Source organism: Labeo rohita, chromosome 8 (genome assembly GCF_022985175.1).
Source record: "Labeo rohita strain BAU-BD-2019 chromosome 8, IGBB_LRoh.1.0, whole genome shotgun sequence".
NCBI lineage: Eukaryota > Metazoa > Chordata > Actinopteri > Cypriniformes > Cyprinidae > Labeo > Labeo rohita.
This window is the reverse complement of record NC_066876.1, coordinates 21,309,315-21,336,957: the sequence shown is the minus strand read 5'-3', so window position 1 is coordinate 21,336,957 and position 27,643 is coordinate 21,309,315. Positions and strand designations below refer to the sequence as shown.

Here is a 27,643-nt window from a genome sequence, read left to right as displayed (position 1 = left end):
TTCCAAAATGGTTTTGACGGATTTTTTCTCCCTCTGGATCTTTGAACCTGTCACTTCATTTCTAGATGTGTCAATTCATCATTCTTTCCATCCATCTTCCTCCCTTATGCTCCTCTTGTCTCCGACAACACAGCTGGTACGAATCCCATCTGCTATTAAACTATTACCGACCACTTCTAGTGTCTGAGCTCTATGAGACAAACATACTGTACATGCAACAATCATAATCAATTATATTTTAAATTAGATGACTTTTATGCTAAAAATCATTAGGATATTAAGTAAAGATCATGTTCCTTGAAGATATTTTGTAAATTTCCTACCGTAAATATATCAAAACTTAATTTTTGATTAGTAATATGCATTGCTGAAGAACTTCATTTGGTCAACTTTAAAGGTGATTTTCTCAGTATTTTGATTTTTTTGCACCCTCAGATTCCAGATATTCAAATAGTTGTACCTCAGCCAAATATTGTCCCATCCTAACAAACCATACATCAATGGAAAGCTTATTTATTCAGCTTTCAAAAAATGTACTCTTATAACTCTTATACTCTTATAAATGGTTTTGTGGTCCAAGGTCACATACTGTATATCCAGTATTTGCTTAGAAAACTAGATGCTTATTTCAACTTTTGACATGCAGAGCTACTTATTTATACAAGTTTCATAATATTCAATAAAATAAGGAAAAGTTGGGGCAGGGTAAGTTAATGTGTATCATTAGTCAGCAAAAAGAGGATATTCTTATAGCAGTTCAGTTTGGATACTCTAAATTATACTTCATTATTTTATTTTTTTTCACTCTAAAAAGTTTGTAAGTATTAATTCTGATATCCAGCTATTTTTGCTATCTCTTCATTATTTCCATTTTTGTGGATGCACATCTCATTAAAAGTACATTCTGTTCTGCATTTTTCTTTTTCCTCAAGGGATGCAACAATATTAAAATTCTGGCAGATACCAATGAGCTAGAAAGAATTATTATTACGGTCAATAGTCAATAAAGGACTGATATCAAATAAATAAAAAATATTTGTAAAAAATCTAATAATGATACCTAAATAAATGTTAAAGTAAATAAAGAACTAAAATAGTTTACTAAAATATTAAATTAAATTAAACAAATTAATCATATCTAAATAATATAAAATAAAATATAGTAATATGTAAATAAATGTAAAAATAATGCACTAAAATAATATTAAATTATATTTAAAAAAGTAAAATATCTAATAATGATATCTAAATAAATTAAAAATGCACTAAAATGATATTACATTAAATCAATTAAAATATACAAAAAAATAATATTTCATAATGACATCTAAATAAATAGTATGCACTAAAATACTATTACATGATATTAAATACATTTTAAAAATGATATAACATTATTATTGAAATGAATAACAACATTAAGATCTATAGTTAGAAAATTATGAGATCTGCAAGAGATTATATTTAAGAGTGTTATTACATTATCAGAGTTATAAAAGTTATTCTTATTTGACAATCCAATATCAGCTGACACCAATAACTTAAATTTATAATTTGTGACCCTGGACCACAAAATAAGATTCATAAGTCACACAAGTATATTTGTAGCAGTAACCAACAGTACATTGTATGGGTTAAAATTATCGATTTTTCTTTCTGATGCCAAACATCATTAGGATATTAAGTAAAGATCATATTCCATGAAGATATTTTGTAAATTTCCCACCGTAAATATATCAAAACTTAATTTTTGATTAGTAATATGCATTGCTAAGAACTTCATTTGGTCAACTTTCAAGGCGATTTTCTCAATAATTAGATTTTTTTGAACCATCAGATTCCAGCTCTTCTAATAGTTGTATCTCAACCAAATATTGACCTATCCTAACAAACCATACAGCAATGGAAATCTTATTATTCAGCTTTCAGATGATCTCTAATCTTTGACCCTTATGACTAGTTTTGTGGTCCAGGGTCACATATTGTCTGATAACTATACAGTATTAACATATTATGCATTATATTTTTACCATTTCTGAGTGCTGTTTCAAGTTTTTAAACACATTTTGTGTAAACGCCCTTTAGAAGTATAACATATTGCTTCATTTATTTTTATATTGTCATGTTCCGACGACAGGAAAATTACTTGCAAAATTTTAATTCAGATCCAAGGGCATCATTAATCGTATTAATTTTCAATCACTTTTTTTTTTTTTTTACTGTATAATGAATCAAAATTAAAAATGTTATTCCGACATCCCCTAGTTACAGCAGTGCTGAAGCTGCACATCCTCTCACACACACACGCAGATGTTCACTTCCTCCTGCCTTTTGTTCTCCCAAAAAGACAAAGACATCAGTTTTAGGCGAAATAAGAAAAATGAAATCAATTTCTTCTCTGAAACAAAGACTTAACCACTAACAGGCCACATAACCAGCTGCCTAAAGGCAGGCCAAACTAGTAAATTATTGAGTTCTGTCTCACTCAAGCATAAGACACTACACTTCACTCTGTCCCCAGTGGCTCCTAGGTTTATTTTTAAAGCCACATTTACATAAAAGAAGCCAGAACAATTCTTTCCAATACTACAATTGATAAAAATGAATAAATAGGCAATATATTGTACTTCTGAGGGCCTTCACGTCTAACTGTAATCACCACTGAGCTACGTACTATATTCTAGAGAGTCAGCTGGTTGTCCTACACAGTAAGAAAAAGCACTATTTACTAAATGACAACAGTTAACGTGATTCATCAAATGCACTCAAGAGTATAAACCAGATTAGCTGAATGTGAATTTGAAAATGTCATGGGTAAAAAGGCCCGCAGTCAACATATTTCCCGTTCGGGGTGAGCGGACAGCACATCTGTTATCGTAAGACTCTACCGTGCGGCCGCTTAGTTAGTGTCAGCGCTAATGTCACAGACAAACGTGCGATGATGCAGAGAGTCAAAGAGTGAAAGGATGGAGAGGAGTGAACAAACGAACGAGAGCTTACCGCCACGCAGCCACAGAGAGGTCCCATTCAGGCTGAGGGAAGCGGAGGAAAAAATAACCCCTTTTCTAGTCTACCCTGTGTCTCTCACACCCACCACCCCTCCTTCTTTCTCTCACTCCCTCTCTCTCGCTCTCTCTCTCTCTCTGAGGAGCAGAAAGGCTGCATTCTTGACAGGTCTCTTCCACGTGTGTACTTCACTCATGAGTGCACATGCACACACGCGCATGTGTGAATAGGCTTTTTGCAGTGCGGGGTAACAGAGAAACGCAGGGATTGGGTATGGGGCTTTATATTAAAGGTGTGATTTGACATATTAAAAGACTTCAGGAGTCAGTTTCTAGAAATCGCTTTGGCGCTCGCTGCCATTTTCAGTTTTGGTAGCTCGTGTGTTTGCTGTCTGCCTGACAAACGCAGCAGATTGCAACACCTTTAGCTCAGATTTGAACAGCATGTGTGTGAGATTTACTGTGATGACGATTCGGTGGCGGTGAGATGAACCCGACAGAAACTAAGCTGAGAATGAATGATTCTCAGGGGCTGAGGAGCAAAGTGATGTTATGAAGAGCTCTTACACTAAATAATTACTGACTTCTTCTACTTGCTGTCAACATGTCACACACGTAAACAAACAAGGATTCGAAGAATAGTTTATCCAGAAATGAAAATTCTGTCACGTACTTGTCATTCTAAACCCAAATGGTGTTACCATTTCCAGGAAAAGGAAAAATTCAGGATTGTCTTGTGCACTCTTTCCCAGTGAAGGGAAATGAGAATTAAGATTAGATGCTAAGTATCAAAATCTCACCAAAAATAGTTAAAATGGCATGTTTGGTCTTCAGAAACCTGAGGACTACAGCTTTGTGGGAGAAACAGACTGATATTTAAGTCATTATTGTGGTCACACGGTGCGCAAGATGCCATCGCTGACGTCAAAACTCGTGCAAGGTGTCTTCACACTGCATATTTAAATATGCACAACCAAGAAAATGAGATTTAAGCTTTACATTGGAGATTATACAACACTAAAATTTATTTTTACATCATTATACTATATTTTACTATTCTATTCTATACTTTATACTGAATTTTATATTATTATACAAATTTGTTCACCCTAAAATTAAAATTCTGTTATTAATTACTTACACTCATGTTGTTCCAAACCTGTAAGACCTTCGCTCATCTTCAGAACACAATGAAAACGAAATTAAATATTTTTGATGAAATCCGAGAGCTTTCTGACCCTGCATAGACCAACGTAACTGAAATGTTCCCAGACCCAGAAATGTAGTAAGGACATCATGTGACATCAGAGGTTCAACCTTAAGTCACAAGAATACTTTTTGTGCGCAAAGAAAACAAAAATAACGACAACAATTATTCAACAATTCTTCTTCTCCAAGTCAACATCCTCTACCATTATCAATAGTACCACAACGCATGGCAGAATTTTGGGGTGAACTATGCCTTTTATTTTTTTTTATATAGCATCTCTCCAAAGCTCATGGCAGGGTTGTTATTATTAATCAAAACTAAAACTATTAAGGGCCAGTTTTACTAACAGCTTGCGTTAGCGCAAACCATCTTTTGGCGTTAAAATTTTACTGTCAGGACACATTTATTTTTGCGCCTGACCTTATTGAATATGCATTTGTAGGAGTTTCCCTTTCAGACGCAAAATTTATGAGAGAAGAGTATTCAAATGAATCACGCAGCACATTTTTACTAACGTTTGCGCCATTATTTAACGCATGTCTTAAACTATTTTGTGCTTGAAATGGCTGCAATTATTGTTGCTAGGAGGAGGCATCGCAGAGAACAGAAAGCGTGTGACAGAAGGGAGAGGAATTTTTCCACATATATTAATTTATTTGGAATGCCAGAAGAACACATTATTCGAACATACTGTTTGCAAAGCCATGTTATTTTTCATTTGCCTCAGGAAAGAAAAGACGACTTGGAACCTTCAACTAGGAGTCACGCAATACCAGATTTATAAAAACTTCTAGCAAACACACATTTTTTGGCCTCCGGTTATTTGCAACGTACTGCAGCTTCTTTATTTCTTTATTCTATAACTAGGCTAATTTGTGCTGTGCTCGGTATATTGCGTTGGTCAATATGTAAATAAAATGTTGCGTCTGTGTTCTTTTATTTGTGTACTGTTAGTAAATCACCCGCAGAAACTTCCCCTTTCATCTTGCACCAATTTGCCGTGTTTAGTAAACTGGCCCTAAAAATCATATTTTCTCACATTGGACACAACAAAATCAGCAAAAAAACTAAAATGTGATAATGTACAAAAAGGAGCTAATTCAAAATAAACATAAACACTATAACAGTATATAAATAATACTAAAATAGAAAAATAAAACAAAATCTGGCAACACAATTCCACAGAACAAAGAAAGTCTCACAAAACACATCCAAATACACGCTTGATCGCTTAACCATATAATGCTTTTCTGAAAATAAGTGTATAACTTCCAGGCCCCTGCCTTTAAACACTGATCTGGGACCACAGGTTAGTGCTGCTTTTAGATGAAACACAATGTCTATCAGAGCTCATCTGTTTCCCAGTGGCTATAAAGGGCACTTGAGGGATAAACCTGAGAAGATACAGCCATTTACTGAGAGAATGAGAGCTATTCATGATCATTCCCACATACAATTATTAAACAAACAGGCAGATGGCACCAACAAATGAGACAAGAGTAAAGCGAGCTTGAGTCCTGATGCAGTGGCTCCAGAGCCAGGCAGGGAACAAAACTGCCTTAACAGCAGCAGGGTGGCATAGGTTCATTTGTTCAATGTACTCATTTAGAGCTTAGAGAACTGGACATGTCTCTCTATAGTTTGCATACAGATCGTAACCATCACAGCAGGGTTGTACACCATTCAGAATTGAACTGAGAAACTTTTAAAGGTGACATATCATGAAAATCCAACTTTTTCCATGTATAAGTGGCATAATCAGGTCCTCAGTGCATCTACCAACCCAGAAAACGTGAAAAAAGACAACCCAATAACTTTTTTTGGTAAGCCTTTTTTTGCAAGCAGCGTGTCAGATTTTGCTCCCTCCGTGACATAGAAAAGGGAATTACAATATTACCGCCCCTTAATCTGCATGTTTCCACCCACGGCGCCGTCATTTAGTTTTCACAAGCGACAACAGTACGCCAGTTCTAACGCCATTGCAAAAGTTCGAGCTAAGTATGCCAACTGTTCTGTTGTTGTTTTTGTTACTCATGTGTTCTTAACATCAACTTGTGTGTATTTGTCAGTTTAAGCGCAATTAGGCATAAAAGAGAACTTAATTTAGTACTCACATGCCATGTGACAGCCACTTTCTGTGTGTGTGCTTTGGATATGTGCGCTCAGAAAAACATATATAAGGAGTGTAGACTAATATGGTTTAAAACGCATGATTTCAGCACAATAGACATAATAATTAAAGCCAAACAGATGTTTTTTTTTGGCAGAGTGTCTGAGGTATGAGCTGTAAAGGCATAGCTCTGTTCTGGAAAAGGGGGCGGGGAGCAGCAGCTCATTTGCATTTAAAGAGACATGCACGAAAACGCTGTTTCTGCTTCCACTCAAAATAGGCTTTTTCAAAATGATATAATAAATGATCTGCAGCATATTTTGAGCTGAAACTTCACAGACACATTCTGAGGACACCTGAGACGTATATTACATATTGTAAAAAGGGGGATAATAGGGATAAATCTCCTTTAAATTCAGCTTACGTTCATTAGAACTAAAGCAGCTAACAGAATGCAGAACTGAAATTTGAAATTAAATGTAATAAAGTAGAAGTTTTTGGAAAAATGTTTAGAATGACAGAATGAAAGATTTACTAAATAGAAGGTTTCTGAGTTTCATAACCTTCGCTAGTAAAGTTAGGCAAGGTTGTTCTGAGCACATACCTGCGGAACGAGGGACCTACTAAGCGCATACAGAACAGGGGCCAAAAGTCTGGACAGATGCACTGCAGAACAAACATCACTTGCTTTCTTTTTCCTCTTCTTCAGAGAATTCACACAGCACCTTTTCTCCAATACTTGACTACCAATACGGCTCCTTTATATTCCACACCACAAAGTCCAGACTCCCCAGTCCTTCTGCCTTGAACTCGAGGCCCAACCGTTGAGACCGCAGCACATCCATTTATAACCACTTTTGCTTGTCCTGTCTGTCACAGGCCAGCTCTGTGTGCTGAAGTGATATGAGAGATCAAATCCCAGCGGCAAGTGTGACAACCGTAAACACGCAGCTATCATTTGTGGCTATGCTAGTAGAGAATCCAGCCCTTCCAGCATCGGCTTGGATGCAAGTTACCCCACAGGATTTAGATCTGATGACTGTGCAAAAGCAAATCCAGAGGGAGTTTTGTTGACGGTTCCTAGCTGAGGTACTTCATTTGCCACTAGTAAATGATAGATAAATACACACTTCAGCTCCATGTGCTCAAGAGGCCTGTTAAACACATTTGCCCAGCGTGCAGTGAATTTTTCATTTTACATACTAATAGATTCAAATATGAACACTAGATCTAATAAATCACTGATGTTTTCTAAAAGATATTCTTATCTTTGATGAAACCATTTTAACCTCTGTTGAGGAAATGTTCGGGTCACATCCATAGTGCTGTTCATTGATTTTCCCCATTCCTTTCATTTTCTATTGCCCCGAGGTTGTATTTTCCGGTTCTCACCCTTCCCCCTCTAGCGCTGACACTTCCTTCATCTCTCCCACTAAGACTTTAATCAAATTATCCCAACCCGACCTTGCGTCCAACTGAGGTGACACATACAAACTGAAGCACATCCACACAGTACAATCAATCAGTCAAAGTCTTGAACACAGTTAGCTAAAAAAAACACCTGTTTTCCTCCAAAAAAAAGAGCACATTTATAATTTGTCTGGGATCTCAACTGTATCTAAGCTCATTACTTAATGATGCTGCACTTTTGTTAAGTGTGCACATATCATTTTAAAATGTCACGCAGTGCCAGTTCAACCCCGGGAATCAGCTCGGTGTTTGAAAACATGTGGGAGGTGCCACAACAGAGGTATATACAAGTGTTGCTATCTGAAGGCGTCTGTTACTGGAGCACGGCCTGCAGCCTACGGTCTGTTGCAGCTACATATGCACTTTAAATGCCAGAAGATGCTGTATGTATTAAGTATTTTGTCTTGCTATAACATATTAAAAGAACAGTTCACTCCAAAATTAAAAAAAAAAAAAAAACTTCCCTCAGGCCTTTCAAGATGTAGATGAGTTTGTTTTTCTTCAGAACAGATTTGGAGAAATGTAGCATTGTAGCATCACTTGCTCACCAATGGACCTGTTAGAGTAAATTTGTGCTGTCAGAATGAGAGTCCAAACAGCTGATAAAAACATCACAATAATCCACAAGCAATCCATAAGACCAGTCCATCAATTCAAGTCTTGTGAAGTGAAAAGCTGCACGCTTGCAAGAAACAAAAACAATTTTCTTGATTCAGATGAGAAAATGTTTTCACTGGAAAAACCAATATTGATAGAAAACTATTTTTTTGTACTTTAGTAGACTAACTGATGGACTAGAGTCATGGGGATTACTTGTGGATTAATGTGATGTTTTTATCAGCTGTTTGGACTCTCATTCTGATGGCAACCATTCACTCCAGCAGATCTATTGTTGAGGAGGGCTGAAATGTTGGGTATATTTTCAGCAAGACTACGCAATTATTTATTATTATTATTATGGGGTTGAAGCATGTAGCGCTGAAACCCTGTTGTAATTGTTAGAATGGCCAAGGATCAGCAATCTCCACATAAATCTGATCGGGCAGACCAAGCCATAAATCGCAGAGACTTGAAACTTGGAGGGATAGTAGTACTCACACTGTCTATACTGTAACCAAGGCTCACCCCAATCAGCCTGATGGGGGTGCTACAGCAATCAAAAGTACGAAATTGCTCATAACTCCTTAAAAGTTTGTCACAGACTCAAGTGTCTTATATTGTTGGAATCCTTGGTTCATGCCAGACAAAACGCACATCTCAGATTTGTCCAGCACCCCGGTGAAAGTTATGGGTATTTTGCTATAAATTACTTTTGTGAATTAGTCCTAGGTTTTTCACCTGGTCGAAAACAAACCATTGCAGAAAGATTTTCTGGAGAGTGAATATCAATAATTATTAAAAAAAAATCCTTGAACTTTCAACCCTCTGTCACAACGCCAATACATTTGAAAGGGGCAGGGCTGCCTTTTCTAAAATGGCTATAACTTTATAAATGAAAAGAGATATCTTTGCCAAACTCACAACACGTATGTAAGAGCTGAAACTGAGGTCACATGAAAAAGTTGCGGAGCTTGGCCACCTGGTGGCGCTATAAGAAGAAAAACAGAAAAAAATCGGTTCGCACAGTCTTGGTCCAAAGTGCCACAAGTGTCTATAAGGACTTTTGCATATCTCAAAAACATGGCCTCCATAGACTGATGAAATTTGAGCACCTATTAGGCAAGCTTAATGGAGGTCGATCAGAACGAAACTCAGTGGACCTATCTGACTCACGGCCGTAAAGATCTGTGAGAAATTTGAAAGATGGGGGGGGGTGCAATATCACTATTTTTTAAACAATTTTATATTGTATTCTGAACGACTTTGCCTCTAGAACCACTGCTGTCAATTAAACCGTTTGTTTGTTTTTGCAAACTAGTCCTAGGTTTTTCATTCAATATGGAAAAAAACACTGCAGTCGAATTCTCTGAACTCAATTAATTAAAAAATTGAAATTTACCCTTTGGAAAGCTACAAGGGTCATTTAGAAAAGGAGCCTGTCCAAATATACCCAAATGCCTATAAAGCCTAATTGAAAACTCAAAACTTCACAAAACCTGGTGAGCATATGCACATGTGACAGGTGATTCTAAACAAGCATACAAAATTTGGTACTGTAACAGTCATACATGTTTAAAAAAAATCATGTTTACCTGTATTTGCCAAAAATGCTTTTTTAATTAATTGATTTAGGTGGTTACTAAATAAATGCTTTGCTAAATAAAATATGTCTTTTTTATATGTCCTTAAATGCCTTAAAACGTTTGAACCCCAGTAATCATTGCTTGCAGCTATATTTATTATTAGTAGTAGTAGTAGTAATAGAAGTATGTAAGTTTAAAAAGAAAGAAATTATGTAACAAGGATATTCTGAAATTTTAAAACAACTGCAGAATGTAAAACACAAAAAAAAAAAAATATATAAAAAATATTTAAACTGGAAAAGTAAAAAAACTACATGACCACATTTAATCTGGATCATAATAGCATTTATTCAGTCGCTTTCATCATCATCATCATCATCATCATCATCAGAAGTACCATCACCACCACATCACCACCACCATCATCAGTAACATTCTTATAATATTCAGTAATATTCTTTAATATGTCAGTTTTATATCATATCCATTATCATTCATGAAATATACAGATATCAATGAATGTTCCACCTCCTTTGGAAAGGAGTAGGAATGATGTTTCAGTATTTACAGCATGTAAAAGAGAGAGAGACAGAGAGAGGCAGAATAAGAGAGAGAGAATAAAAATAGTAAAGAAGGGCTCTTTCATGTGTGACTCATCGCATTCATTCCTGCTGTGAGCGCTAAATACAGGAACACGCTGACTGAACGCATCAGGCGAAAGATTCCACCACTCATCTCCGTATTAGAAGCTGTGTCGTTTCCAGCCACTGCATGTGAATCACAGCATGGTTTAAGGGGAGGTACTACAGGCATACATAATGCATTCAGTCAGATGCAATATGTCATTTGTTCGATTTTTTTGAGAATGTAAATTTTGCTGCTGTAATATTTTTACATAAGTTTTTCTAATAGTCTAATAGCAGCATATTTATTTAGCATACCAATCGATGAGTTGTTGATGATTAAAAAAAAAAAAAAAAGAAAAATCCTACAGTTTATCCCTTCTACTTTAATTTGCAAATTCGCATCAGGGAGTCCAGTTTTGGTACATTAGAACTCCTTGACTTTGCATATTTAATAAGATGATGCTTTATTTGCATATTTTACTTCATATGACAAAAGTCCTATTTTGATAAAAGTCACCTGTAGTACGTCCCTAGATCAAAATGTTCCACCACGACATGAGAGGCTCCTTTAAAAGTCACAGACGTCTCACTCTCTGTGTGTGAGTGACAGCACACTGCTGTAAACAATGACTGGAGGAGAGACTCTAAGTCGCTGGATAAACCAGAGAATTACAAGCCTTCTCCTTCCAACTCCATTCTTTCCGTACTTAACGGCTCCCAAAGAAATCGGAAAAGCTGGTACAACATAAAGTAAAAACAATCAAGCCTCCACAATAATAAAAAAAAGAAAACAATATCAGTCACAACCATGAAAGAGTTTAAAAAGAGCAATGACTTTTTAGAACATGCATTAGAGTTTGAGAAACTCACTGTATTTTCTTATTATCAGTTTATGCATTTGAGTCTCTGAGCAAGTGGCAACAATGTCATTGTCATCATCCTGGCACAAATACGGGGGCATTTCATAGTCACACATCTGGCTAATGCGTTTTCTTGTACTTCTCAGTCTTGTTGCAGTCCTTCCCATGAAATATATTTGGTTCATGCAATGATTCCCATTACCTTTTTACATTCATATTCATCTGACCTCAACATTCTTGTTCAGTTGATATTCTAACTGATCAGGCAAGGAATACTTATCTTGTTAAAATCATAAACGCTAAAGTAAGAGTCAGTTTCCGTACATTTATGTACGTTGTGCGTATGACTGTTCGGGATACTGTCGATTCAATTACATATTACAAACAAAACACTACAGTTTCATCCAAAACGATCTTGGACACTTTCACCAATGAGGCGAGATCGTTTTCAATCCGTCACAGCATGTCAAACTCTGTGGACATCTAGCTAATGGAACCACCACACCAGAGCGGTGTGATCTACAATAGTGCCAAACGTTTTATTTACGTTACCTGAGGTACAGTAAGAAGTTCACTATAATAATAATAATATCTCACTACTATACCTGGATAATTCAATGCCATTTTAGAGGATTCATTCACTGAAGTAGGCCAGAGATTTAAAAACTTTGAGTAGCCTATGAAGCACCGCTTAAACCCTGTTGTTGTTGTTGTTACTGACCTACACCGCTAGGCTAATATGCTAACCAGGCCTTTTTCTCCTTCGACGTGGTCCAAAGTGTCCTGCACTGCGTTACGTGTCAAACATTGACATTTACATGTATGTACAGAGTCACAAACTTTAGTCTGAGTTGGTAGAAGTGGGATGACGCAGACCGGTCTGGCTTTGAATTGTTAAGGTGATAAGCAAATGCCAGTAAACGGTACAAAAAGACACAAAATGTCAAGAAAGCGTGTCAAAAAGAACTGACGAATGGTGATCGGTGAAGCTTCACATTCAAATATGGCTTTAGAGAGGCTTGCTGTCATGTTGGGCCTGATACATACGTAAAAGTATCGTGAATCCTTAATTTTGTTGGGTAACTTTGACAGTTGGGCCGACAGACAAGCGTCTTTGTTCTCTCTGTGGGAATGATATCGAGAAGGGAAAAAACACACATCCTTTCTTTTGACACTAAATGTGGGAACAAACACAACACATCACAGACTGTACTAAAGTTACACAGGCGTTTGGCAGACGAGATACAGAGGCCAGAGAACACATGGAGGAAAGACAAAAGCAGAAAACAAAGAGAAGCTGATACCGCGACAATGAGAGGACCGGGGGAAAGACGGAGGTGGAGAAAGGGGACCGTTGGTTTTGTTTTCTTCCGTCGCTTGATTCTTCACCTCTTCGGGTTGATCTTCCGCTTCAGATCTTCTCCATTATGTCCCCTTAGTATTACTGTACAGCAATGGTTTTCATTCTCTTTCACTTGTTTCAGTCTCATACAGGATATTTGTCCTTTTCTGAGAGGTGGTAGGATGCAGATGACATGCTAGTGCAAAGGATATTTTTGTATTTTGTTTCATCGGTTTCAGTTCAATTAAGACCAGCTGCATTTAGGCTGCAGATTCAGACGCACTTGGTTCAAGTTTAGCATCCGGGTGATTGACGAGATTGACAAGTTCACCCCATACAGTCTTGTTAAAGTGGGCAGGGCAGAATTGGGGGGATGCTGTTAGGGGTGGGGCCAACAAGTCTGCTGGTTACCTAGAGGAGGGGCTACTGCACTCAGAGGCGGGGCAACAGAACTGATGGGCGATGTCATCGTCCTCATCCTCTCTAGGGTGCGGCAGAAGCGGTCAAGGAGTGGAAAGAATAAAAAAAGTTTCAGATGAAGAGGAGAAGTGTGTTAGAACAGTAAAGAGGAGGAAGGAAGACGGATGAATGGAGATATGGATGGGTTGCTTTATACTCTTGTATATAAATGCAGTTACATTCACTCTACAGTGCTGTAAATTTGTTGCGATTCAAATCAAGTAATTTGCTTGTAAATTAGAAGGAGGGTGCTGGAATGAGCTGAGAGCTGAAAACTGGCGGGTTGTGATGTCACTAAATGAATTAGAATACCGGAGGAAACTGAGCTCATGAATATTAATTAGCTCGTACTGACATTGCTAGGTAATTTTCCTAGGCTGTCAAGTCACGTTCAGGAATTAATATTCATGAGTCTAGTCTTCGCCTCGGTACTATTTATATATTGGCATGTGCAGATGTGCGTGAGTTCCGCATAGACTTGAAATTGAAATACAATACCAAGGAAATTTCATGTTTAAAATATCAGATAATATTATAGGGAAATAATAAAAGCTAATAGAGTGCTGCAGAAATGAGTTGCAAACCACGTAAACAAGTTAGCATTTTTGCACTACTGGTTCCATCCTAAAGTCAATGAGATTTTTGAATGGGTTTTTAGTTTCACGAGTTTGCCTGAACATCGAGTCCTGATGGTTAATCGTAAACAAACTTGGCTTGCTGTCCTTGCTGTTGGCTTGAGCTCTGCTTTTAACCTCCCCATTACAGTACTACATAGAAGGAGAATAACTGTCGCCGAGACGGCGCAATGACCGCTGAATATATAGGCTTGTAATAATGATTGGCAGGACTGAATGATTAGGCTTCTCTCGTATTTACGTTTGAAACTTTATTAAGTGGCTGAATTGACCCTTTGCAAAAACTAGCCCTCCTTAGTCACTGTTGCTATGTCCGATAAACAATGTCAGACATCATGTTTTCATACTGTGAAAAATACGTCGCAGAGCAAAACAAAGTCTCAGCTCTGTTCAAGTGGCACCTGAACCGATCATCTCTTCAAATTTACATAAAGCATGAAATAAACATGAATGAACATCTGAACGTATTTGTGACCCTGGACCACAAAACCAGTCGTAAGTAGCATGGGTATATTTGTAGCAATAGGCAAAAATACATTGTATGGGTCAAAATTATCGATTTTTCTCTTATACCGAAGTAAAGATCGTGTTCCATGAAGATATTTTGTAAATTTCCTACTGTAAATATATCAAAATGTAATTTTTGATTAGTAACATGCATTGCTAAGAACTTCATTTGGTCAACTTTAAAGGCAATTTTCTCACTATTTTGATTTTTTTTGCACCCTCAGATTCCAGATTTTTAAACAGTTGTATCTCGGCCAAATACTGTCCTATCCTAACAAACCATACATCAATGGAAATCTTATTTATTCAGCATAAATCTCAATTTAGAAAAATTAACCCTTACCACTGGTTTTGTGGTCCAAGGTAACTTTTTTTTTTCAACCGTGAAAAAAAGACATTAATATAAACAGTTTTCAAGTTTAAGTCCACAGAAGATAATTTATACCCTCTTGTCTGATTTGTTTGTCGGACAAAGTGGCGGATTCGGCATTATGACTATTTAGATCAGCTGTCAATCACGCTCTTTGCGAAGGGTCAATTATGGTCTGTTGTTAACACAAGATCAAGACGTTTTCATGTTTTATGCTCTGACATAAAACATCAACAACATCCCGCTTGTGATTTTTTTAAAGCTTGTCCATGTCTTGGAAAAGCACGGCTGCTAACAAGTGGCTAAATGAGACTATCACTCTAAACAAAAAAAGCTGGGTTATTTAAAGGCTGGGTTCAGCTGGTTAAGTCATTTTGTTGGGTTATTTTTAACATTTTTACCCATGTGCTCGGTAGTTTTTCTGCACTCTAAAATATGCTGGGTTTTTTTTTTTAACCCAAATGCTGGGTTCAGCTTGTTGGGTTATTTGTTTAATATTTTTTACCCAGATGCTGGGTAGTTTTTCTGTAACTAAGCTGCTGGGTCATTTTTAATGCTGGGTTATTTTTTTCTACCCAACCGCTGGATTGAACCTTTCTCAGACGAAACAACCCCGGTGTTGAGTTACAGTCAGAGCACAGACTTTTTGCATACTCTACAAGAGAGAGTGGTTCTGAGCGCCACAAATTTAGTGCATTTGTATACATTCACTCTAAAAACGGCTGGGTTAAATACAACCCAGCACTGGGTAAAATATGGACAAACCCAGCGACTGGGTTACTACCCAGAAGGTTCGGTTAAACATTTAACCCAACCGCTGGGTCAAAACAACACAATCGGTGTTTATAATCACACTCTTGTAAACTATACTACATAAAACCTTCCAATTCATAGATTTTAAATAAAGACTGAAAGACTTGTCGGAAGCTTAGCGGTGGTGACGGAAGTTATTCAACTGTGGGGTAGCTGGTCTATAGTCTGGCTTTAGCTTTTTACTCTTGCCGACTGTATTTAGGCTTCAAAACGACTTCAAAAAAGTTGTGAGGATTGATCTTAAAGAACAAAACATGTAAGTATCAAGTCACAGAGCTTATTTGTTATTCTCACAGAGTTTATTTTCGACAAACAAAAGCAGGGGAAAAAAGGTTAGTTTTTTTTTGTCAAGGAAACCAGAGTGATGCTAGAATTTTTTTTTCCCAAGATTTTATTTTTGTCTTTTTTTTTTTTTTTGGCTTTATTACGATAGGACAGAGTAGAATAGACAGGAAGAGAAATGGGAGACAGAGAGGGGGCCAGGATTCAAACTCACGACTCTCATTAAAAAAAAGCCTGAAAAATAAGATTAAGCGCTATTTGAGCATGGGAAACAACATTCATGGGGCAGTTCATTTCATATTTTGTTGCTGATTTGAAATATGTAAGTTAATTGCGAGTTCAGCAGGCAGTTTTTGAGATTTCAGTATTCCCCCATTCATTTAGATAGGACTTGGTCTTGTATGAGCTGCCTGGAGGTGTTGCAAATATGGCCACCAAGTGAAAAGACTTTCCTTGAAAGGGACTTTGGTTTGCCTACAATATACGTCATCTCTGCAGCACTCCATGTCAAAATAATTAATATAGTTAATTCCAAAATAAAGTATGAAGTTGAGATCATCCTATAATCAGTAAAAATAATAAGTTGTGATTACAACCCTGCTGAAAAATACCCCCAGCTAAAACCAGCTTAACCTGGTTGGCTGGTCTTAGCTTGTCAAAGATGGAAATAGCTGGTTTTAGCTGGTTTCTCAGCCTGGCTAGGCTGGTCAGGCTGATTTTAGCTGGTCATTCCAGCTGGTCTCCCAGCCTAACCAGCTAAAGAAGTGGCCAAAACACCTCTAAAACCAGCCTGCTGACCAGCTAAGACCAGGCTGGATGACCAGCTAAAACCAGTCAGTTTTAGCTGTTTTTTCAGCAGGGAAATAAACTTCTCAGTAGTGCATTATTTCTTCACATAAACAGGAGACAAACTTGGTCTCCCAAAATCATTTCAGTATCATAATATCCACTATACTGTTTGACTGAGTTGGCTAAATGTCAGCTCCAGCACGTCCGATTCAGGAATTGTCTTTAGTTTGCAGTGATTCAAACCTCAACCTTGTGTTTCTCAATCTTCACCAGCAGGGGGCAGAATTGCAGTACAAGCTGAAATTCATGCACCACAGTTCTGCCAATAAAACCCTGCCAACTGAAGCATCATCGGTTAAACTAATATATAATCTCTAATGTACATATATAAATACTTTATATGCTCCACAGTGAAAATTAAAACAATATTGCCTTTCCAGTTCAAACTGTTTTCAGGCATCACAATAGGCTACTTTACAACACCTTATCTCTCTATAACTTAAATTATAGACTAAACTATCAAGTGAAGTAAAGCAATGTGCACAAATACATGCAACATGAAATCATGGGAGAATGATTTGATGAGCAGAGGAAAGAGACAAGAGTGTGAATCACGCAGTGACAGAGTGTGAGGGGTATTAAGTGTGTGTGTGTGTGGGCAGGAGGGTTTCTGCATATGTTTCTGTCTCCGCCTCTGTGTGATTCACGAAGGGGGTGGAACTACATTTGAGGCGTGAGAGGATGAGTGTATGTTGGTGTGTGTGGAGGATTATGCATGAGGATGTGTCATTTGTGACTAGTGTGTGGATATAATTTGAACCAAGGAGACTGAATAGACGTCTTACTCAAAGATGTGTGTGTGGAGGGACACCAATGCAAATTTAAAGGGGAAGCGTGTAATTTCTGTGCTGTAAGTGGCACAAAATTGCATTCGCGTAAGTGGCATGGGTTTGGAGGCGGGACAAACAAAGAAGGACAGAAGAGCATCATTCTTTTTTGCAATTCCATGTAGTGGCACAGAAATTACACACATCACCTTTAAGAAATTGAAAATCACAAAGCTGATTCAAATACTTTCCTCTGTTATAATTAATTATTTGATTAATAAAAGAATAAACTGACTAAAATTGATGTGGCCTGCAGGGGTTCAGACCTGGCTAGGTTACTCGCAAGGTCACTTCATCTCCAAAAAGCCATAATTCACTTGCTCTTGGAGACATACAGGAGTATTAAGTTTGGACGAAGGAATTCATACAAAGAATGGCTTTTCCGTCTTCTAAAGAGGTTGGAGATGAGATGTGAGCGGTTGGACGTGGGTGATGGGAGACACTGAGGTGGTGGAGGATCGGGTGAGCGGGTTATCGAAAGGGGAAGTGTGGGCTCGGGCCCTTACCTTGCCTGCTCCGGGTGCCGGGCAGGGGGGAGGGCGCAGGGCGGCTTGGGCAGAAGGAGCCGCGCGGGGCAGCAGTACTGGTGGTGGGTGGAGTGGCTGTTTGCGGTCAGACTGGTGTGGACAGAGGTAGAAGCTGGAGTAGCAGTAGAGGAGGTGGAAGAATTGGTACGAGTAGAAGAAGTACTACAGGTGGAATAGGGTGGTGACCTGACAGAGAGAAAGAAAGAGAGGAAGAGGGAAGAGAGAGAGAGGAAGATAGAGATAGGCACAGGAAGAAAGAGAGAGAAAGAGAGAGAGAGAAAAAATAAAGTCAAGAAAGAAACAAAAGATAACAGACAACAAAGACAGCCACATGCATACATTACAAACACTTTAGCAGCAGCAGTACAGGCATGGTTAGGCAGCGTTATGCAGAGTTATGAAGCGTTATGCAGACTCTTATCGAGCTGTGGAGAGTTAGGTGCAGTCAGGCAGAGTATTTAATGAAGATTTAGATGGTTTATGCAGAGTTATGTCAGATTACCTGTATGGAGGAGTATTACAGCGTACAGACCAGGGCTGTGTCTCATTCCGCTCCCTTGTTCCCTATGCTGCCAATCAGTATATCAAGATCACAAATTCAGGTGCTTGCAAAGGTCCACTAAACATTGGGACAGCGAAGCCACAATCACCTCATGAGGTCGCGCATTAATTTGATTTAAAAAATAGTTTTTTTTATAACAACTGTTACTCCTGTAATACTAATGGGATCTGTCCCTTACATGTATATTAGAGATGAAATATAATTACAAACAAAATCTCTTCTAAAAGACAAAAACGAATACATTTACACCCGTCCGTCGGTGACGAATCAGTAATCATGTGAACATACTGAGCAGCCAATACTCACTTTTTTGTGGTTTCAGTGCACCCAAAAACTACTTTTTTGTGGTTTCAGTGCAATTTTGTTAACCCCACTTTCTAGGCAGTGGACTTCATAGTGAACTACTGAGCGGACTGAGACACATCCAAAGTGATGGGCAGACTTATTCTTCACTACACTGCAATTTAACCAAGAGCTGTACAAGTTGCGCTAGACAAAACCAATCCACTTATTTTATCAGTTTATATACTTTATCATTCAATGAGCCAGTTTTAAGCAAAATAAAAATGAAACATTTGTCCTATTATATGTATATACAGGAACATGATTAAAAAGGATTCACGTTAAATGAATCATTACAGTGAAATTAGACTTGCAGCTTTATGAAATCACTTTCTTAAAAATTCAAGACTTGGATTTTTCAAACTGAGTTAAAGATACTAAAAACAAACTTTCTGTCAGAGCAAGAGTTAAGCAGATCCACTTAAGTGGTGAATAGTGCCTTATGATCAGTATGAAAATCAATAACCGTCAGCCTTTGTTCCACAATGCAGTTATGTCATGCCAAAAATAACAAATGGAATGAATTTATGTGTTCAAATGACTCATCTGTAGCACCGAACCTCATGCTTTAATAATGAGTGTCACAATACAATCATGATCCTGCAGGTTTGTTTGGTTGAAACCATGTGTGACTGACCCCTACTGGCCAATCAGAGAGGTTCATTCACATTAGAAACAGAAAATGACATTCACAATGCAATTAACTTCTGTAATGTGAAGCATTTCCAAGCCAAACAGAGAATAATGGGGAAATAATGTAGGGCAGGACTGTGATCATTCCATACTGACATAATATTGTTGGATAATATAATTTTTACCCTGCCCAGGCAAACTTGGTTAGATTAGCAGAACAAAAAATGATTTTAGGCAGACAAAGTTACGTTCTTATGAAAGTTTTTTTCCTTGCAATGAAGAATTGTGTCCAATAAGACCAGAGACATTTACTAACAACTGTAAATATGCTCAGTTTTGATTTGATGTTGCCCAATTCATATTTTCTTGCAGAAAATGTGACAACTGCAAGAATGATGTTTGATTCAAAGTTCATTTTGTCTTCAGTCTTGATGGACAGTGGTGAGTCGGTCAGGCTAACATTAAACATCAAGAAAAAAAAAACAGTAACAGACACTTCAACACCACCCAAAGCTCAAGCAGACACAGTACGCTGTGACACTGACACAGAGACGAGAAAACAAAGAGGGAATCAATGGACTTGTATGAATAAAGGAAATGAGGGAAGGATGAAGGAAGAAAGAAAGGAAGGAAGGAAGGGAGGAGAAAGATGGATAGATATTGTGGCCTGAAAGAGAAGGATGTATAAGTGTGTAGGCAGGTGGTACTAGGGTGAAAAGGCCAGGGATGAATCTGTGGGTGTGAACAGGGACCTCTGAGAGACCTTTACACTATAGAATGTGCAACAACACTTTTTAAAGGTGCCAAAGGTAAAGCTGAAGTGTCTAATTTTCCAGATGACAAAGCAGAAATATTGATTGTTTTCAAACAGGTCTCCTGAACACTCCCATTGGTCACTCAAACAGATAGCCACGCCCCAAACTCACTTCATTGGCTGAGCCCGTTGCTGTGCGGGGCTGGTTGGGTTCACAAACAAAATATTTTGATAACACAAATAACTTGAACTTTTAAGGGAAAAATCCACTGGCTAAATTCACATTAAGTGGGATAAGGGCATTTTATAATTTTTAAAAAGTTACACTTCAGCTTTCAAGTGATTTTGAGGGGCTGAATGAATAAAACGCAACATGGGAATCCATTGCCTGAATTAATTTCATTATTACATTTTTTGTTTCATTTAAACTGAACTGTGATCAGATATTTCATCCGTTTCCTCAGAACGCATTTGATTTTGTGTTTAAGTAAGAAGCTTGCTTTCTTATATGTTTGTGGTTTCCTTCATCGGGAGGCATCTGTAAGCAGCACAGTTGCAATGTTCGGCTAAAAATCCAGCTGGGACAGTTGTTGGAAATGCACACATACGCACACAGCAATGTCGAATCCTCTAGGGAAGGACTGTATTGGTACATGACCTCTAACAAGCCCTCTCCTCAACTGCTCTTTCTCTCTCTTTCACACACATTTTAAAACTCAGTTTTGCTGCCCAGCAATAAAAAAAGCAATCTGTCCCCATGTGTCCGTCCGCATCATGCCCGTGTGGTCACCTCAAAACCAGCTGACATGCACCACCCTACTGCAAAAGAAAAAGAGAGAGAGAGAGAATGCCTCATCTCATCTCCCTCAGTGAACAAGCACCTCAAGAGCTAAACCCTGTATTAGCATCTTGTGCTGCTCTGTGAGTCTCTCTGGACCCATCTGGAAGGGCTGATGTAAGTCGAGGGAAACATGGTGCGGCCCCTAACAGACAGCGGCAGATAGCGTACGCTGCTCTCTGCTGATTTCAACAGACAGTGCTGCTGTCAGTCACATGGATTGAGAAGACGATGAACAATAATACAAAACAAAGAAATTACAATAAAGACAAAATGGAAATGTTTAATAGGTCGGAAAAACATGGATCTGATGCCAAAAAGGATGTCATGATACCAAAATTTGGTTACCAAAAAGCACCACATGCATGCATCGTGCTACTCTCGTGAATATGCATTAAAGGCTGACACGGAAGTGCAGAAATTGTTAAATAAAGTCATTATTTTTGTTCTTTGCGCACAAAAAGTGTTCTCATAGCTATATTAAATTAAGGTTGAGCCACTGATGTCACATGGACTATTTTACCGATGTCCTTACTACCTTTCTGGGCCTTGAACGTGTCAGTCTGCAGTCTATGCAGGGTCAAAAAGCTCTTAGTTTTCATCAAAAATAATTTAATTAATAATTAAATTTATTTTAAAAAATAATTAATTTGTGTTCTAAAGACGAATGAAGGTCTTACACCATGTCCTAATTACACACAACACAACAAGATTCCAGCGACAAGCAATTTGGGTGTCCACACCAAATGAGACGTGATAGAATCAATCGAATATCACAGACAATCAAAAGCTAGTGTGGGCGGGCTCTTTCTGGAAGCGCACCACACTCGCAACGAAATGTATATATTTGTAATCTGGTTCATAAATATTAAATCTTTTTAGGAGTATTAAATGTGCATACTGAGCAGAGGTTGCGCTAGACTTTAACATTGTCCGTCATTTTGGTGTGGCGTGATAGATCGCTGTAGCTAAAGTGGGTAGGCTAGTCGCTTGTGCATAATCAAAGGCATAGCAATAGATTCGTGACAGTTTTGTTTTTTGTTCTGGATCCCGTGCTCAGCTGCCACACTGGAGCGCAATCGCCACCAGCTGAACAGGGGTGGGTATTACAGCTACAATTTACAATAGATGACCCTCAGTGTAATGTCAAAGTGACGGACGGCCTTCAGATTTTTCCGTCACTGATTAAAAATGGTCAATGACAGACAATTTTCGGTTAATGCAACCTCTGATACTGAGTGACTGATACCATCTTTATTATGGAATATGCTTGTTGGTTCGCATCCCTGATAGCATGAGTACATCTTGGAGATGTCTATTTGACGTCTGCATTTACATCTGCAAGACATTTTTTTAGATTGTTTGCTCATCTGCAACATGTCTATGGGACGTTGTCAAATAGACATCTATTAGATGTCTTAAGATGTTTATAATTTAGAATGTATGTAAAACTGACATTTTACAGACATCTGTCAGATGTTTGTACACAGAAGACCCTTTCCAGATCAAGTGATCTTTAACAGACATCTTGCAGACGTATGTGTGCTATCTGGGATTAAGCTAGAATTTTAACACATTTTTGCTTTAATTTATTTTTAAGATCTAAGGTAAACTAGCTGTTGTTGCTTTCAGTATGACTATAAGATCACATTAGACACATTTAACTTTGAATAAAGCACATAATCATTATCTGAGATTATCACTGTCGTATAGTTTGTATGTTGTTGTTCCAGCTGCAACGTCATGGAAAAAACTGTTTCTGAATAGAAATTTTGCATGCTGTGGCTAGTTAGGACAAAAACTCAGATTAACATGGAAAAGATACCTTTTATCATGTGTCGCAGTGATGCATCACGTGCAGTTAGGACACGGTGTTATGGGTTTAGAACGACATGAAGGTAATTAATTTTTTATTTTTATTTTTTTGGCTGAACTATCCCTTTAAGTACTAAGTAACTATTGCTTTCAAGTAAGTAAACATTACTGACTTTAAGTAGGCCAACTAAAAAAAATTCTAGTCAATATCATTGTTTTGATTAAAATTCAGGTCTATTACACCAAATTTACCACTGAATCCAATATTCTGAAACACATCCTCAATTTTTTTTTTCTCTCCTACCATTTACATTCAATTAACATAAACAGTGTTTAAATGAATAAGACCGCTACTCTAACCAAAAAGTGCATCGTTCACGTTCACTGCCACAAAAACTGTTTAAAACATGTTTTGACATTGCTTTTTTGACACAGACTTCTGACATCCCTTGATGTAAATGATGGAGCTGTTTTGTGTCAAGGTTTTTGTGCGTTTGATAGGATGTGGGAGTGTGAGTTTGTATGTGTGAGCAGAGTAGAAGGCTCATTTCCTTTGTAATTCCCTGCATGTTTTATTAGCCTGTCAGCTGCACTGTCCTCTCTTTTTGCACATCACTCCTTCTCTCACTCCTTCCTTCTTTCAATTAGTACCTCTGTTCTTCTTTCTGCATTTCTCTCCTTCTCCATTTTGCCTCTCTCTTTCTCTCTCTCTCTCTCTGTCGCCCACACAGTTCTTTACACATAAACACATTTGTGATAACTCACCTCGTTCCCCCAGCAACACTTCTACTGAAGCCCACAAGGGAGAGAGAAAAAGAGAACAAGAGAGCACTTCTGTGACTTTGTGACCCGCTTGAACAAACTAGCTGTGGCCAAATACTCTGTCCCGCAGTGACTGTGCAAAAACATACTAAAGGTCAAGAGTAGATACACATTATCAGACGATTCTAACAAATTCATTAAAGAGTGTTCATTTGCTCAACCTCACGTCGTCCCTCACATCTTCTGTGGAGCATTAAAGGGATAGTTCACTTAAAAATAAAAATTCTGTCACCAAATACTCACCCTCTTGTTGTTCCAAACCCGTAAGACATTCATTCATTTTCAAAACACAAATTAAGATATTTTTGATGAAACTTTTGATATTTCTGACCCTGCATAGACAGGAACGCAACTGACATGTTCAAGGCCCAGAAAGGTAGTAAAGACATCATTAAAATAGTCCATGTGGCATCAACCGTAATGTTATGAAGCTACGTGTGCACAAATAAAACAAAAATAACAACTTTATTCAACAATTTCTTCTGGTACATGTCAAAATTCTTAATTTGCTTTCTGAAGATGAATGAAGGTCTTACGGGTTTGGAACGACATGAAGAGGTGTAATTAATAACAGAATTTTTATTTTTGGGTGAACTACCCCTTTAAGACTAGAGTAGTGGCTGTTGAAATATTATAGTTTTCACTGTATTTTTACTTAAATGGATAAAGACTTCGTGCCAATAAAAGAATTCTTTCATAAATATTCAAAAAAAAAAAAAAAAAAAACACGTTATGGAAGAGACCAAACTTTTTGAATGGCAGTGTACAGTAGGACATGTCGTACATGCTGTTCTTCCGTCCCTCACAGTCTCGTTTTCTTTCGTACAAAATTAAACATGACTAAGGTCTATTGACTGTGAACTCACTGTCCTGAAGCTGAGGGCTATCACATTAGCTGAGGTCAGGGAAGACGGCCCCACCATGCCTGCACAGCCTTGTCAATGCAATTTCGCTGAAGCACCCGCTTCCTTTTATCGCCGAGACACTCCGTTTGAGCTGGTGGAAAATGTCATAACTGTTCAGGTGGGCTGTCAGTTTCACTCTGCATAGTTTAGTCATGAACAAAAAGCATCCATCTTCATTTCCTGATGTTGCATTTCTGTCAATTTCTTCAAGTCATTCAGTATTCAGATGGGAAATATGTCTGTCAGTTAAAGTGTAATCGACCTGATAGTGTGCTAAGAGGCTGAAGGCATGAAAGTGCATATTAAATTCATGGCTGCATGAATATCTGTTCCGCTGGAGGCTGTAGATGTGCGTTAACACCACCAAATGGTGTTTGGTTTCATATAATTATCCCGCTTAAGTTGCCGTGTTTATCTGACCTAATTTGGACATCAAGTTTAATAAAGGCTATAGGCGTGAAAATTTAAACTCATGAAAGAGCCTGTTCCTGGCACATGTTGACAAATCCAGTAATCCAAAGTCGTCTGCACTGATCATAACAGATGTCAAGCTGAAGTCAATTCACACTCACACTATGACTTTTGGCAGCTTTGGGCCATTCTTTTGGGTTGTGTGGATTCAAGGAGACTGGGACAAAATTGCAGACTTTGTACAACGAACTCCCCCTCACCACAGGTCCTGGGACAATGTTGCCAGTTGTTCCTCCCTAAGATGGCCCTACGTTCTGCTGAATGTTTGATAAGTTTCGCATACACAATAAAATTCATGTGCTGAATGCACAAAACACACTGGCTGACATTTGGTCCCAAACAAAGCATCAGCAGCCGACCTTCGTGAAATTCTGTTTTGTCACTCTACAATGTAAGCAGATCTATTATACAATTGTTCACAGAAACATTATCCCTGAGAGCTCATATTTACTAATGAAAAAGCTGTAATATAATTCCATCCCTCAGAGATGTTCTAAACTAAACTTCAGATATATGTATGAACAGCATATACACACACACACACACACAAAATGATTCTTCAGCGGTTCTTTGAGGTGGTTGAGGCGTTATATAGCACCACTGCCATACAAAGAACCTGTTAAGCCCCTGTATAGCTCTTTAAGGGTTCTCTAACTCTCCTAGTGTCTTAGGCCCCATTTACACTAGTGCATTTTAATTTTAAAACTGCATTTTAAAATGAAAACAATCCTCGTCTACACTAGCGTTTCTCTGCGTTTCAGAAACTATCTCAGTCTACACTACACAACCAAAAACGTATGTCACATGACCATTCGTGCAGGTACAACGATAGATATGTACAGGTAGATGTCTTATTATTTGGAAGGCGGATGTGTCTACATGCTTGGAGTGGTCAAATGGGGCATCTACCTATACAAATCTATAGGTACAACAATGAGCATGATGTTATTGTTTACACATTTGTCAAGGATACACAGAGCGAATGTGGGCAGTCATGCCATTGTTTTCAAAAGTCTCTGTTTTGGTCCATTTACTCTGAAATGCAACCCTGGAGTTTTCAAGCTAAAACGTGGTCTGCATCATTTTCAAAAGTCTCAGTTTTCGACGGTCGAAAACGTCAGGGTAGTGTAAATGACAGGCGTAACATTAGCAAAGGTTATGCGTTTTAAAACGAAAACGCACTAGTGTAACCATAGCCTTAGTGTAGTTGGGGAAAGAATTCAAAAATGACATTAAAATAGTGTATTTCCTGAATATAACACGGTTCTCAACCTTTTTGCCTTTATAAAGACATATTCCAGAGCCCCCTCATGAGACTTTTTGACCTCAGAAAAGCGTAGAAGTGATTCAAAACAGCTTTTGTAGTAAATTCCCATTCATAGCAAACATATGGGAGTGGAGTAACATTTAAAATCTAAGGAGGGGAATGGGGTTCCTCTTATGGTCCTATTTACCACCCTTTGACAAAGGTCCTGTACAGCACCTTTAAAAATAGTCCAATGAACCACTTTTAGTGCCATTTAGCACCATTTTTGTTTAGAGTGTACTGCAGGTCTACACACAGTTTGCTTTTAAAGAAATCTCCAGAGATTTCCATGGAGTATGAGCACAGCGTCTCTCACACCCTTTGCATTTTTATTTATTCAATATTTTGGCTCATTTGATCATGCTACTAATAGCATATAGCACTCCAAACTACATTAGACACATGCCAATGCAGATATTTTCCCACAGGGAAAGCATACACCAGATGAAAATGATAAAATACAACCATAAAACAAAGTCCAGAAAGCAAAACAAACAGATCTTTTATTTCAGTGCATTCTGTGTAAAGGTAGATGAAAACATTTTCCATATTTTGTTGTTGTCCAAGACCACGTGTTCAATCTCATTTTGGTGCAACTCATCGTTTTTTTTAATATGCAACCTGGTCTCATGGCAAAAACATACCTGTGGGAACTTTTCTGTAAGATGCAAAATATGTACCAATAAGTATATATCACTGCTGTTTCCAACAGAAATGTCCACGCTAAAAGAGTGTTTGTTTTGGGGGTTTTTTTGCCCTGGAACAGCTAAATGGTATATGGATGTACTGTACAACAATTACTGTTTTTTGCATTACTGTAAGGGGTTGGTGTAGACGTTAATAAAACACAATCTAATGGGTAGAACATTTTATTTATTTTACATTTTAAAAATAAAGTACCATCTGCACTACACCTACCGTTCATTTCTTTTGGAAACCGCAGTGATATGTGCTTACTAGTACAGATTTCATGTCTGCACTGCCAGGTTCAGCTCCAACCACATCATCAAGTTCGCTGATGACACATTGGTGGTAGGTCTCATCAGCAACAACGATGAAACACCGTACAGAGAGGAAGTGGCACAATTGGTTGAATGGTGTGGTGCAAACAACCTGTCCT

At 37.9% G+C, this 27,643-nt stretch overlaps 1 protein-coding gene across 3 annotated transcripts in view; it reads right to left on the bottom strand.

The window, feature by feature from the left end:
- LOC127169374 (IQ motif and SEC7 domain-containing protein 2) overlaps positions 1-27,643 on the bottom strand; it is an 86,365-nt gene that overhangs the window by 43,919 nt on the left and 14,803 nt on the right. The window contains exon 1 of one of the 3 annotated variants that reach the window (XM_051116700.1): positions 6,930-7,060. The exons of the other annotated variants lie outside the window; for them this stretch is intronic. Within the exon in view, the coding sequence (XP_050972657.1) occupies positions 6,930-7,006 (77 nt within the window). The 5' untranslated portion in view covers positions 7,007-7,060. Of the gene's footprint in view, positions 1-6,929; positions 7,061-27,643 lie in introns of those variants that run through there. 3 annotated transcript variants of the gene reach the window in all.